This window comes from Hypanus sabinus, chromosome 11, assembly GCF_030144855.1.
Source record: "Hypanus sabinus isolate sHypSab1 chromosome 11, sHypSab1.hap1, whole genome shotgun sequence".
NCBI classification, from domain to species: domain Eukaryota; kingdom Metazoa; phylum Chordata; class Chondrichthyes; order Myliobatiformes; family Dasyatidae; genus Hypanus; species Hypanus sabinus.
In genome coordinates, this window is record NC_082716.1 from 14400770 (window position 1) to 14414587 (window position 13818).

Here is a 13818-nt window from a genome sequence, read left to right on the forward strand (position 1 = left end):
TGGGAAAATGGGCTGAAAAATGGCTGATGGAATTTAATACCAACAAGTGCAAGGTGTTGCTCTTCAGAAGGACCAACCAGGTTGGTCTTGCACAGTGAACGGTATGGCACTGAGGCTTTTTGATCTGGGAGTACAGGGTTGGTGAAAGTGGCACAACAAGTAGATAGGGCCGTAAAGAAAACTCTCAGCACATTGGCCTTCATAAATCAATGTACTGAGTACAGAAGGTGGGATGTTATGTTGAAGTTGTATAAGATATTGGTGAGGCTTAATTTGGAATATTGTATGCATTTTGGATCAGCTACCTACAGGAGAGATGTAAATAAGTTTGAAAGAGTACAAAGAAAATTTACAAGGATGTTGTCATGTCTGAAGGAAAGATTGAATAGGTTAGGACTTTATTGCTTTGAACATAAAAGATTGAGAGGGGATTTGATAGATTTATTCAAAATTATAGGGGGTATAGATAGAGTAAATGCAAGCAGGTTTTTCATTGAGGTTGGGTGGGACTACAACCCAAGGTCATGGGTTAAGAGTGAAAGGTGAAAGTTTAAGGGGGACATTTGGATAGGTACATGGATATTGTTGTGACTTTAGCTAACCCATTTGTCGCTGGGTGGTGAGGAGCTGACTTGAAATGTCTGATGCCATTTTTCTTCATGAACAATCAGAATTCATCTGACATGTATTGTGGTTTGTTGTCACTTGAATTCAAGGGGGACCAATATCCTGGCAGGTAGTTTTGCAAAGGCTCTTGGGGAGAATTTAAACTAGAATTGCTTGGGATGGGAACCAAACTGAAGAAACGGAGGAAAGGGCTGTTGCCTCACAAATAGAGAAAGCTTGGAGAAAATGGGAGAGAGAGGATAGACAGGTGATAGAGAAGGGATGCGCTCAGACCAATGGTTTGAGATTTGTCTATTTTAATGCAAGAAGCATCATGAACAAAAGTGGACTAGTTTAGAGTGTGGATCAGTACTTGGAGCTATGATGTTGTGGCCATTACAAAGACTTGGATAACTCAGAGGCAGGAATGTAAAGTGCCAGGCTATAGATGTTTCAGAAAGGACAGGGAGAGAAGCAAAAGAGGTGGGTCATGGCACTGGTGATCAGAGATAGTGTCATGGCTGCAGAAAAGGCAGAAGTCATGGAGGGACTGTTTACTGAGTCTCTGTGGGTGGAAGATAGAAACAGGAAGGGTTCAATGACTCTAGTGGGTGTTTTTTATAGACCACCCAATAGTAACAGGGACACCGAGGGGCAGATAGGGAGACAGATTCTGGAATGGTGTAATAATAACAGGGCTGTCAGGGTGGGAGATTTTAATTTTCCAAGTATTGATTGGCACCTTCTTAGAGCAAGGAGTTTAGATGGGGTGGAGTTGGTTAGGTGTATTCAAGAAGGTTTCTTGACACAATATGTAGATAAACCTACAAAAGGAAAGGCTGTACTTGATCTGGTCAGGTGTCAGGTCTCTCAGTGGGAGAGCATTTTGGAGATAGCAATCACAATTCTATCTCCTTTACCATAGCATTGGAGAGGGATAGGAACAGACAAGTTAGGAAAGTGTTTCATTGGAGTAAAGGGAAATATGAGGCTATCAGGCAGGAACTATCAAGCATAAACTGGGAACAGATGTTCTCAGGGAAATGTATGGCAGAAATGTGGCAAATGTTCAGCAGATATTTGCGTGTTCCAATAAGACAGGGAAAGGATGGTAGGGTACAGGAACCGTGGTATACAAAGGCTGTTGAAAATCGAGACAAGAGGAAAAGAAAAGCTTACGAAAGGTTCAAAAAACTAGGTAATGATAGAGATCTAGAAGATTATAAGACTAGCAAGAAGGAGCTTAAGAATGAAATTAGGAGATCCAGAAGGGGCCATGAGAAGGCCTTGGTGAGAAGGATTAAGGAAAACCCCAGGGCATTCTAGAAATATGTGAAGAGAAAAAGATAAAACGTGAGCGAATAGACCCAATCAAGTGTGACAGTGGAGAAGTGTGTATGGAACCAGTGGAGATAGCAGATGAACTTAATGAATACTTTGCTTCAGTGTTCACAAGTGAAAAACATCTTGGCAATTGTAGAGATGACTTACGTTGGATTGAAAAGATTGAGCATATAGATATTAAGAAAGAGGATGCGCTGAAGCTTTTGGAAAGTGTCAAGTAGGATAACTCTCCAGGACCAGATGAGATGTACCCCAGGCTACTGTGGGAGATGAGGGAGGTGGTTGCTCAGCCTCTGGCAATGGTCTTTGCATTATCAATGGGATGGGAGAAGTTCCAGAGGATGGGAGGGTTGCAGATGTTCCCTTATTCAAGAAAGAAAGTCAAGATAGCCCAGGAAATTATAGACCAGTGAGTCTTACTTCAGTGGTTGTTAACTTGATGGAAAGGATCTTGAGAGACAGGATTTATAAACATTTGGAGAGGCATAATATGATTAGGAATAGTCAGAATGACTTTGTCAAAGGCAGGTTGTACCTTCCAAGCCTGATTGAAGTTTTTGAGGATGTGACTGAACACATTGATGAGGGTCGAATAGTATATGTAGGGTATATAGATTTCAGCAAGGCATTTGATAAGGTACCCCATGCAAGAGAAAGTAAGGAGGCATGGGATCCAAGGGGACCTTGCTGATGAGGATTGACCCATGGATATAAGACCAAAAGGAGCAGAATGAGGCCTTCTCGCCCATCAAGTCTGCTCCATCATTTATTCATGGTTGATACTTTTTTTTTAACTCCTCATCAACCCCAGTTCCCAGACTTCTCCCTGCAACCTTTGATGCCACGTCCAATCAAAAGCCTATCAATCCCTGCCTTAAATATACCCAACGACCAGGCCTCCACAGCTGCATGTGACAACAAATTCTACAAATTCAGCACCCTTTGGCTAAAGAAATTTCTCCGCATCTCTGTTTTGAAAGGGTGCCCCTTTATCCTAAGGCTGTGCCCTCTTGTCCAAGATTCTCCCACCATGGGAAATATCCTTTCCACATCTACCCTGTCTAGGCCTTTCAGCATTTGAAAGGTTTCCCTGAGATTCCCCCTTTGTCCTTCTGAATTCCAGTAAGTACAGACCCAGAACCATCAAATGTTCCTCATATGGTAACCCTTTTGTTCATGGAATCAATCCTTGTGAACCTCCTCTGGACCCTATCCAATGCTAGCACATCTTTTCTAAGATGATGGGCCCAAAACTGTTCACAATACTCAAGGTGTGGCCTCACCAATCCCTTATAAAGCCTCAGCATCCCCTTCTTGCTGTTGTATTCTAGACCTCTTGCAATGAATGCTAACATGGCATTTGCCTTCCTCACCACCAACTCAACCTGCAAGTTATCCTTCAGGGTGTTCTACACAAGGACTCCCAAGTTACTTTGTATCTCAGATTCCTGGATTTTCTCCCTGTTTAGAAAATAGTCTGCAGATTTATTTCTACTACCAAAGTGTATGACAATGCTTTTTCTAACATTGTATTTCATTTAGCACATTCTTACCCATTCTCCTAAACTGCCCAAGTCCTTCTGCATCCTACCTGTTTCCTCAACACTACCTGCTCCTCCACCAGTCTTTGTATCATCTTCAAACTTGACAACAAAGCCATCTATTCTATCATCTAAATCATTGACATACAGCATAAAAATAAGTGGTCCCAACACCGACCCCTGCAGAACACCATTAGTCACTGGCAGCCAACCAGAACAGGATCTTTTTATTCCCACTGGCTGCCTTCTACTGATCAGCCAATGCTTTAACCATCTTAGTAACTTTCCTGTAATACCATTGGCTCTTAACTTGGTAAGCAGTCTCAAGTGTGGCACCTTGACAAAGGCCTTCTGAAAGTCCATCTATGAAACAACCACTACATCCCCTTTATCTATCCTACTTGTAATCTCCTCAAAGAATTCCAACAGGTTTGTCAGGCAGGATTTTCTCTGAAGGAAACCATGCTGACTTTGTACTATCTTATCCTGTGTCCCCAAGTACTCCATCACTTCATCCTTAACAATTGACTCCAACATCTTCCCAACCACTGAGGTCAGGCTAAATGGTCTATCATTTTCTTTCTGTTGCCTTCCTTCTTAAAGAGTGGAGTAACGTTTGCAATTTTCCAGTTCTCTGGCACCATGCCAGAGTCCAATGATTTTTAAAAGATCATTTCCAATACCACCACAATCCTAACACTACCTTCTTCTGAACCCTGGGGTGCAGTTCCTCTGGTCTGGGTGACTTACTTACTTTTAGGTCTTTCAGCTTTTTGAGTACCATCTCCCTTGTAATAGTAACTACACCACTCTTCTCTTCCTTCACACACTACAACATCAGGCACACTGCTAGTATCTTCTACAGACTGATGCAAAATACTTATTTAGTTCATCTGCCATTTCCTTGTCCCTTGTTATTATTTCACCTGCCTCATTTTCTAGCAGTCCTATGTCCAGTTTAATCTCTCTTTTGTTTTTTACATACTTGAAAAAACTTCTTTCCACTTTGATATTAGCCTGCTTTCATATTTAATCTTTTCCCTTCTAATGCTTTTTTTAGCTGCTCTCTGTAGGTTTTTAAAAGATACCCAATCATCTATCTCCCACTAAATTTTGCTTTGTTGTATACCCTTTCTTTTGATTTTACAATAGCTTGACTTCCTTTGTCAGCCACGGTTGTACTATTTTACTATTTGAGGATTTCTTCATTTTTGGAATACACGTCCTGCACCTTACTCATTTTTCCCACAAACCCATGTCATCGCTGCTCTTCTGACATCCCTGCCAGCAGCTCCTTCCAATTGACTTTAGCCAGCTCCTCTCTCATACCAATATAATTTCCCTTACTCCACTGAAATACTGCTACATCAGACTTTACTTTCTCCCTATCAAATTTCAAGTTGAACACAATCATATTGTGATCACTGGTTCCCAAGAGTTCTTTTACTTTAAGCTCCCTAATCACCTCCAGTTCATTACATAACACCCAATCCAGTACAGTATAGCTGACCCCCTAGTAGGCTTAACGACAAACTGCTCTAAAAAGTTATCCCTGAGGCATTCAACAAACTCACTCTCTTGAGATCCATAACCAACCTGATTTTCCCAATTTTCTTGTTATAACTTGTAGTCCACCTCCCAACCACTGTTGGGAGGCCTGTATATAAATGCCATCACTGTCCTATTACCCTTGCAGTTCTTTAACTCAACCCAAAAGGATTCAACATCTTCCGATCCTATGATACATTTTTCTACTAATTTGATGCCATTCTTTACCAGTAGAGCCATAGCACCCTATCTGCCTTCAATATAACGTGTAACTTTGGACATTCAGCTCCCTACTACAATCATCCTTCAGCCACACTTCAGTGATGGCCACAACATCATACTTGACAATCTGTAATATTGCAACAAGATCATCCACCTTATTTCCTATACTAAGTGTATTTAGATACAAAATCTTGAGTAACATATTTGCTATCCTTTCTGAATCTGCATTCCAATGATTTGGTGCTCAGCCTGTTGGCTGCAACTAAGTCCCATCACCTGCCTGTCCTTCCTGACAATCTGACTGCAGGCTGTCTTTATTTTTTATACCATTCATCCTATCCCTTCACACTGGTTCCCACTCCCTGCCAAATTAGTTTAAATTCTCCCCATCAGCTCTTTTAAATCTGCCTTCAGGTGAGGACTTTCTTCTGGCTACTCATCTATTTAACACATTTTTTTTCTAGGCAGCTGAATTCTGCACTGACAAGACACACAACAGAGAAGCACCCAACATGCAGAATAGAATGTGCAATGGCAGGAGCACTTGGGATGTGATCAGCCATTCGGAAGAATTTAGAAGCATTTCTTCACCCTACACTGGTTCAACCATCCCAACATTCACATTTCTACAGGCCAAAGACCGTGTACTTTGTTTAGTCCTTGATGTATCAGGAAGCATGAAGCTGGTAAGGTCTTCTTTGATAAGGCCAATCAATGAAATGTACAGAAAGGGTAACAAGAGAGTGACGTTGTAAATGCATTCTGATATTTATTGTTGAACATTGCTGATTTTTGTTGCATGGTGTGGCCTGAGCACTGCTCCACAGCAAATTCCTCAAACATGTCAATTATATGGCAAATAAAGTTGATCTTTGATTCTTGATTTTTGATCGTTGAAGAGAGGCCATGGTGTGGGAGCTCTACAATACCTTGTTTACAACGTTTCACTTTCATTTACTGCATGCGAGTAGAAACAAACATATGGAGACTATTTGGTTCAAATTTTTGCAAAATGTTTAAATGGGTTAAACATTCCCGTTGGACTAAGAGATAACATTCACTCAGTGATGGGGTGAGATTTTCCTGATGTGTGTAAATGATCACAGGCAGCTTTCCCTTCATTTTTACTTGAGCCGATGTTACTTCTTTCTTTCCTTTATTTCTTCCAATTTAAATTGATTAATACCACTCAGAATGTAGGACCATCCCTTGGACTCAGATGGTCAGTGATGGTTTATAATCCAACGGGTAGACAATGGTAGAATAACATTGTGGATATGAAGACAATCTGATTTTTAGCTGTAACACCCTGGGAAAGGTTTCATAGCTAACGTAATGGTACTTCTGTAGAGCCAGTGTTTGGGTTATGGTTAGAGATATTGCAGGCTTTGGAATGTGAGTCATCCAATGAAGGCAGTGTGTTGTCGTGTTGGGTGCCTGACACCACGGTGAGCTGGGTCTTGTGTTTGGCGGGAGGTGAAGGGAGAAGACATTGGAGAGAAGAGGTCATAGGACTCAACCCAGAGTGGGGTCATGATCCAGTGAAGCCCGAGGAGATCGAAGGAAGATTGGTGAAGGAGAGACCGTGAACTCCAACTTGTGCACGTTAGACTGTTCCATGAAAATGGGCCCTTTTCTTTTTTATTGCTTTTTCTTGTCCAACCCTTAAGGCAGATTAAGAATTATAAAGCTAAATTGTTTAATTGTATGTGGTGTACTGTCTGCTATTTTGTGGTACTTATTTGTAACAGAGTAATAAATCACACTGCATCCACACAAACGGGGTTTCAGGGTAGGCTCACACTTCAATCTCACAAGTTTGGTGGAGCCAGACATTGTCTTCCCTGGACTTACGCAGCCGACGGAACCAGAGTGTTTCATAGCTAACCAGCCATGAATAATGCAAAGACTCAAAACAATTAGATTCTTAGGACAGTGTGGCCATCTTTATTATGCTGAGGACACTTCTTTAGAAATTCCAAACAGCTACATGTTGTATGTGAATTTTCCCACAAACAAGAGAAAATATGCATATGCTGGAAATCCAAGCAACACACACAAAATGCTGGAGGAACTGAGCAGGCCAGGTAGCATCTATGGAAAAGAGTACAGTCGACGATTTGGGCCAAGACCCTTTCTTATCATGGACTGAATTTACCCAACCTGATCCCTCAACTGGAAGCTGGGAATACTTGGATAAAATGGACAGCTTCCTGTGTTCGCTTGTCAGACCTTCAGTGTATAATGGTGCAGAGATCACTGGGTGCTATCAGTAGGTCAAAGTGCCGGCTTTGGTGAACAGCAAAAGCAAGAGAGGTTGGTGAGCAGCTATGGGCTAAGGCAGGGTAGGATTTTGCCTTTTTCCTCAACTCTGCTGGTCCACTGCAAGGGCAGTGGTGGCAGTCAGTGGAATGTCATGATCCTGAGGTCATGGAAAAGGACAAATTCTGCAGCGTTTTTATCAGCTGTAGCACCTCTCAGACCATATGGATGGTTGGAGCAGCATTTGGATCAGTGAGGAGAGTACAGGAGGCAAGGAGTGTTTAGATAGCATTTCATGGATGTGGTCAGACCAAAAGTTGAGCCATAGTTTGTGCTCGATACTCACTTTCTAGGGACCAACGGACTTACTGATAACCTCTGTTTCTAGGGCAGAAGCCTGACCTTGTCAAGGGAGACTTGTGTTAACTAAGTTAAACAAACCAATATTCCTTGTTCACCCTCACATCATAAACAAGAGAATGAAGTTTGCATTGAAGCATGGTTTAACCCAAAGAAACAACATGTTGCTTCTAGTGTTCACTTAATGTACATACAGTCCATACATATAAGCTAATCAAGTATATGCAGAAAATATTCAACTGTCTGTTTTATTGGATTACTTTTATGTTTAAATTTATTATGTTTTTATGCTGCATCAAATCCAGAGTAACAGTCATTTTGTTCTCCTTTATGCTCGTTTACTGAAGAATGATAATAAACAACCTTGAATTGAATTGCATTGGACAATTTATGAAACTCACAATAAGCTGATCCAGTTTTAGTTGTAGACAGCAGTAGGAACCTTGAAAACAGCACCAAATGAACATTCCACACTCTGGGGATGTTAAACCCTACTTTACCAAATAGGTAAATGTGCTGGTCACTTGCTCGTCCAGGAACGTGGGGCTGAATTGCAACAACAGCTTGATTCCAGAATGGTCACAGCTTCATGGTTTACATCTAAAGAAATTAAGATTCAGCTGTATCCAGCACTGTCTGGTCCATTAAATGGGGCTGAGATTAATCTTACATCATACTTTGTGCTTTATGTTGGTGAACAGGGGAATCGCATTGATAGGCTTCAACAAGCTGCTGAGGTATTCTTGCGGCAGGTCATTGAAGAAGGATCACAAGTTGGAATTGTCACTTTTAACCGTGAAGCCAACACTAAAGCACAATTAAAAAAGATTGATAGTCCTAGTGCGAGGAGCGATCTTGTACTTCTGTTACCAACATCAGCTGCCGGGGGAACAAATATCTGTGCGGGGGTTCGATCTGGCTTTCAGGTAGGTCTGGAAAACTTCATTAACACACTTCTTTCGGGAATTGCATTTTACTCAACTTGTTGGCAACTCGTCTTGCAGGTACTTCGTGGTGATGATGAAGATACAAGTGGTGATGAAATTATTCTGCTTACGGACGGAGAGGACAACAGTATTAACAGTTGTTTCACAGAGGTGGAACAAAGTAGAGCCACAATCCACACAATCGCATTAGGGCCAAGTGCAGACAAGGATCTAGAGCAGCTCTCAGCAAAGACAGGTAACCAGCAACAAGTAGCCAGATAGTAAACAACGGGATAAACCATGTGAGAACATGTTTGGAGATGCGGCAGAGATTCATCAGGGGTAGAGATCTTCACCAATGAGGAGGGATGACACAATTGTAGTAATACATTCGATTTATAGACTCTGTTCCTTTTGTATTAAAGGTAAATGATTCATTTTAAGGATAAGATTTATTTCTCCCATGTCCATCAACACATTGAAACATGCGAGTAAAGGCATTATTTGCATCAATTTCCAACACAGTCTGAGTGGTGAAAAGATTGATTCGTGGGCCAAAGGGCATGAACTGTTGTGTGTTCTATGTTCTGGCAGCAGCCTGCAAGAATTGCCAAAACATAGCAAACCACAATTTATTAATCTGAACTTGTACGTCTTTGGAAAATAGGAGGATACTGGAACACCTGGAGGAAGCCCACATAGTCACAAGAAGGAAGTTCAAAGCCCTTACAGACTGTGGTGAGAATTGAACTCCAATCGTACAGCTGACACTGTACCGGGTTGCCTTTCTAATGATATCTGCTGCACTTGTCTGCTAACTTTTGGTGATTCCTACACAAGACCACAGAAGTCCCACTGTCCCTTCATCAAAGTTATGAACTTAATCAAAATAACTGATGTCCACCAACTGATCCTTGGCAGACTCTCTAGTTATGTCTGTCTAGCTTAAAAGACCCCTTTATTCTAACCTTCTGTCTTCTATGCAATAATGAATCTTCATCCACGGTAGCACACTTGCCCAAAAAGACTTGTTAAATCCACACGTGTATAGAAGAGAATGATAGACATTATCACCATCAGAGATGAAATAAAGCTTAATCCATTTAGTAGAGTTTTCCAACTTTTTGTACATGAAGGTAACTAGTATTCTTCCAGGCAGGTTTGCTCAAGCTGCTGTGATGGGTTTAAACTAGTTTTACAGTGAGTGGAGATGGCATAGTGATAGATCAGAGGATGAAGAGATTGGTAAAAAGGTAAATGCAGAGTGTAGCGAGATTGGGAGGCAGTGGATAGAGCATAGTTGCAGTTTGTTGGATGGGTTGAAATGTGTCTATTTTAATGCAGGAAGACTGAGGACAAGGATGATGAACTTAGAGCATGGGTCAGGACATGGAACTATGAGATTGTGGCCATTACAGAAACTTGGCTGTCACAAAGGCTGGGATAGCTAATGGATGTTCTGTGGTTTAAATATTTTAGATGGACAGGGAGGGAGGTAAAAGAGATGGCATTGCTAATTAGTGATAGTATCACAGTGGCAAAAAGCAATGTCATTGTGGAAGGATAGTCTACTGAGTCAGAGTGGGTGCAAATCAGAAATAAGAATGGAACAATCACTCTGTTGGGAGTATTCTACACCACCCACCCCACCAACAGCAGCTCACACCGAGTAACAGATTGGCAGGTAGATTTTGGAAAAGTGCAAATATAACAGGGCTGTTGTCATGGGTGTGTTCAACTTCCTACTGTTGATTGGCACCTCTGAAGCGTAAAAAGTTTTGATGAGGCAGAATTTGCAAGGTGCTCTAGAGTTACAAGGCAGCCAGAAAAGAGCTTAAGAACGGACCAAGAACAGCTAGAAAGGGACCTGAGAGAGTTTGGCTAGCAGGATTAGGGAAGATCCCAAGGTGTTCTATACCAGAAAATTCTAGGAGAGGAGCACGAATATGAGCTACCTCGAAGAGAAGATCAGAAACAAGATGTGGTGCCGTGATGAGCTACATTTCTTGCCAATAAAAGCACTGAGAAAAAGTGAAACATTGAGGCAAATCCAGAGGAGAGCGAGTGGTTGAACGGTCACTCTCCTTGGAAGGCCGCTGGGTTTGAGTCACTGTCCATGGAAAGGCCACTGGGTTCGAGTCGCCATCCTTGGAGAGGCTACTGGATTTGACCCACTCTCTTCGGTGTTCTCAGAAATGTTATCAAATTGTGAGATTTGTGCTTTGAACTGTCGTTCAATCTGACTGTTGGTCATATTGGTGTCTTTTGGTTCTATGTGCTTTTTTCCATGAATTTCACCCATAATCTTTCTTGTTGCTGATTTGTGGGCTGGAGGTTTAGGGTTTGGTGTTCTTCTCGCTGTTTCTCTGCGTTGGTGACACATTTGTTTCATGTGTGTGGTGGGTGGGTGTTGTTTGGGATTTGAGGTCTGATGTTCTTGTTGCTGTTTTTATTCCAATTGGGCGACCTGCTAATTTATTGTGTGCGAGAGAGGAGGTGGAGGTTTGATGTTATTGTCACTGTTTTTTTTTTATCTTAGTTTTTAAGTGACAGTAAGTTGAAGGGATTTGGAGTTTGCAGGTTTTGTTGTTTCTTCATTTTGTGTGTGGTGGGGGGTTGTTGATGTGTTTTCTTTGAACAATTCCATAATTTTTCTGCATTTCATGACTATCTGGAGAAGATGAATTTCAGAGTTGTATTCTGCATACATACTTCGATAATAAAATGAAACTTTGAATATATGTGACAAGCAGGAGGATAACTAGAGTGAAGGTTCGACTGATCAGGGATAAAAGAGGAAACCATGGATAATATCTGAGTTATGGATTATTTTTCATTTTCTATTAAATAGGAGGTCGACAGTTTGCAGCCACTGACAACGTGGACACAAATGGACTAATTGATGCATTCACTGAATTAGTATCAGGAGATGGTGACATTAATCAACAGTCAATCCAGGTTTGATTACCTTAGACAATTAATTTCATATTGTTTTTATGTTACCAAGTGCTTTGTAATAAAATATGTTTATTTCCTTGTTCCTAGCTTGAAAGTACAGGAAGGAGTGTTGATGGAAACAGTTGGTTTAATGATTCAATTGTTGTTGATAAAACTGTTGGAAACAACACACACTTTGTGTTCACTTGGAAGGCGTCCACACCACAAGTATTTGTACGTGACCCCAATGGAAAGGTATACAGCAACAATGACTTTATCATTCAAGAGAATGTACACACTGCACAGCTCGAAATTGAAGGCACTGCACAGGTACTCACCTACCTACCTGAAAGTTTATCTCTATTTCTTTCTCCACAGATGCTGATTGACCTGTCCAGTTTCCACGGAGTTTTCTAGTTTTACTTTCTGTTAACATGACGGTCAATGTCTATTATTTGGTGATGTTCATTTAGTTTCTATTGACTGAGTGTTATCTGTTTACTGCTATACACTTTCTACTCTACAGATGAAATTGGACTAGTGTATACAGTTATGTTTATCACACTACACTTGTTTCATTTGCTGAACATTTATGACAGTGAAGCTAAGTACAACTCCAATGCCACATTCATGTTTGCTGATGACAGCACTGCTGGCCAGATCAAAGGTGGAGACGAATCAGCTTAGAGGATGGAGATTAAAATCAGGCTGAATGGTGCCACAACAACCTCTTGCTCAATGTCAGGTAGCAAAGAGCTTATTATTGACTTCAGGGAGAGGAAACTGGAGGTCCATGAGCCAGTCCTCATTAGGGAATCATAGTGGAGAGGCACAGCAATGTTAAGTTCCTTGGTCAGCATTTCAGAGGATTTCCCCAGGGCCCAGCAGGTAAGTGCAGTACATCTACTTTCTTAGAAGTTTGTAATGATATGGCATGACATCTAAAACTTAGAGAAATTTTGACAGATTATATGAGAATATATTGACTGGTTGTATCATGGCCTGGTATGAAAGCAAAACACTCGTGAACGGACATTCCCTCAAAAAGTAGTGGATATGGCCTATTCCATCACAGGTAAAGCCCTCCCCAGTTTGAGCAAATTTACATTGAGCGCTTTCACGGAAATTCAGCATCCATCATTAGGGACACCAATCATGCAAGCCATGCTTTCTGCTTACTGTTGCCATCAAGCTGAAAATACAAGAGCCTCAGGACCCACAGCACCAGGTTCAGAAACAATTATTGCCCCTCAACCATCAGGATCTTGAGCCAGATGCAATAATTCCACTCAACATCACTTACCCCATCATTGAACTGTTCCCACAACCTATGGATTCAATGTCAAGGACGCTTTATCTCATGTCCTCGATATTTGTTGCTCATTTATTTATTATTTTTCTCTATTGTTTTTGCACAGTTTGTACGCCTTTGAACATTGAAACATAGAAACATAGAAAACCTCCAGCACAATTCAGGCCCTTTGGCCCACAAAGCTGTGCCAAACATGTCCTTACTGTAGAAATTACTAAGGGTTACCCATAGACATCTATTTTTCTGAGCTCCATGTACCTGTCCAGGAATCTCTTAAAAGACCCTATCGTATCTGCCTTCAACACTGTCGCCGGCAGTCCATTCCATGCACTCACCACACTCTGCGTGAAAAAACTTACCCCTGACTTCTCCACTGTACCTACTTACAAGCACCTTAAAGCTGTCCTCCCTCGTGCTAGCCATTTCAGACCTGGGAAAAAGCCTCTGACTATCCACATGATCAATGCCTCTCATCATCTTCTACACCTCTATCAGGTCACCTCTTATCCTCTGTCACTCCAAGAAAAAAAGGCCAAGTTCACTCAACCTTTTCTCATAAGGCATGCTCCACAATCCAGACAACATCCTTGTAAATCTCCTCTGCACCCTTTCTATGGTTTCCACATCCTTCCTATAGTGAGGTGACCAGAACTGAGCACAGTGCTCCAAGTGGTGTCTGACCAGGTTCCTATATAGCTGTAACATTACCTCTTAGCTCTTAAACTCACGATTGATGAAGACCAATGCACTATATGCTTTC

The 13818-nt window shown here is 41.4% G+C and overlaps 1 protein-coding gene across 1 annotated transcript in view; it reads left to right on the forward strand.

The window, feature by feature from the left end:
- Positions 1-13818, forward strand: part of LOC132401710 (calcium-activated chloride channel regulator 1-like) — a 64496-nt gene that overhangs the window by 33453 nt on the left and 17225 nt on the right. Inside the window, exons 7-11 of the mRNA XM_059983817.1 lie at positions 5726-5947; positions 8585-8809; positions 8888-9065; positions 11661-11767; positions 11855-12076. Coding sequence (XP_059839800.1) covers positions 5726-5947; positions 8585-8809; positions 8888-9065; positions 11661-11767; positions 11855-12076 — 954 coding nt within the window. The remainder of the gene's footprint in view (positions 1-5725; positions 5948-8584; positions 8810-8887; positions 9066-11660; positions 11768-11854; positions 12077-13818) is intronic.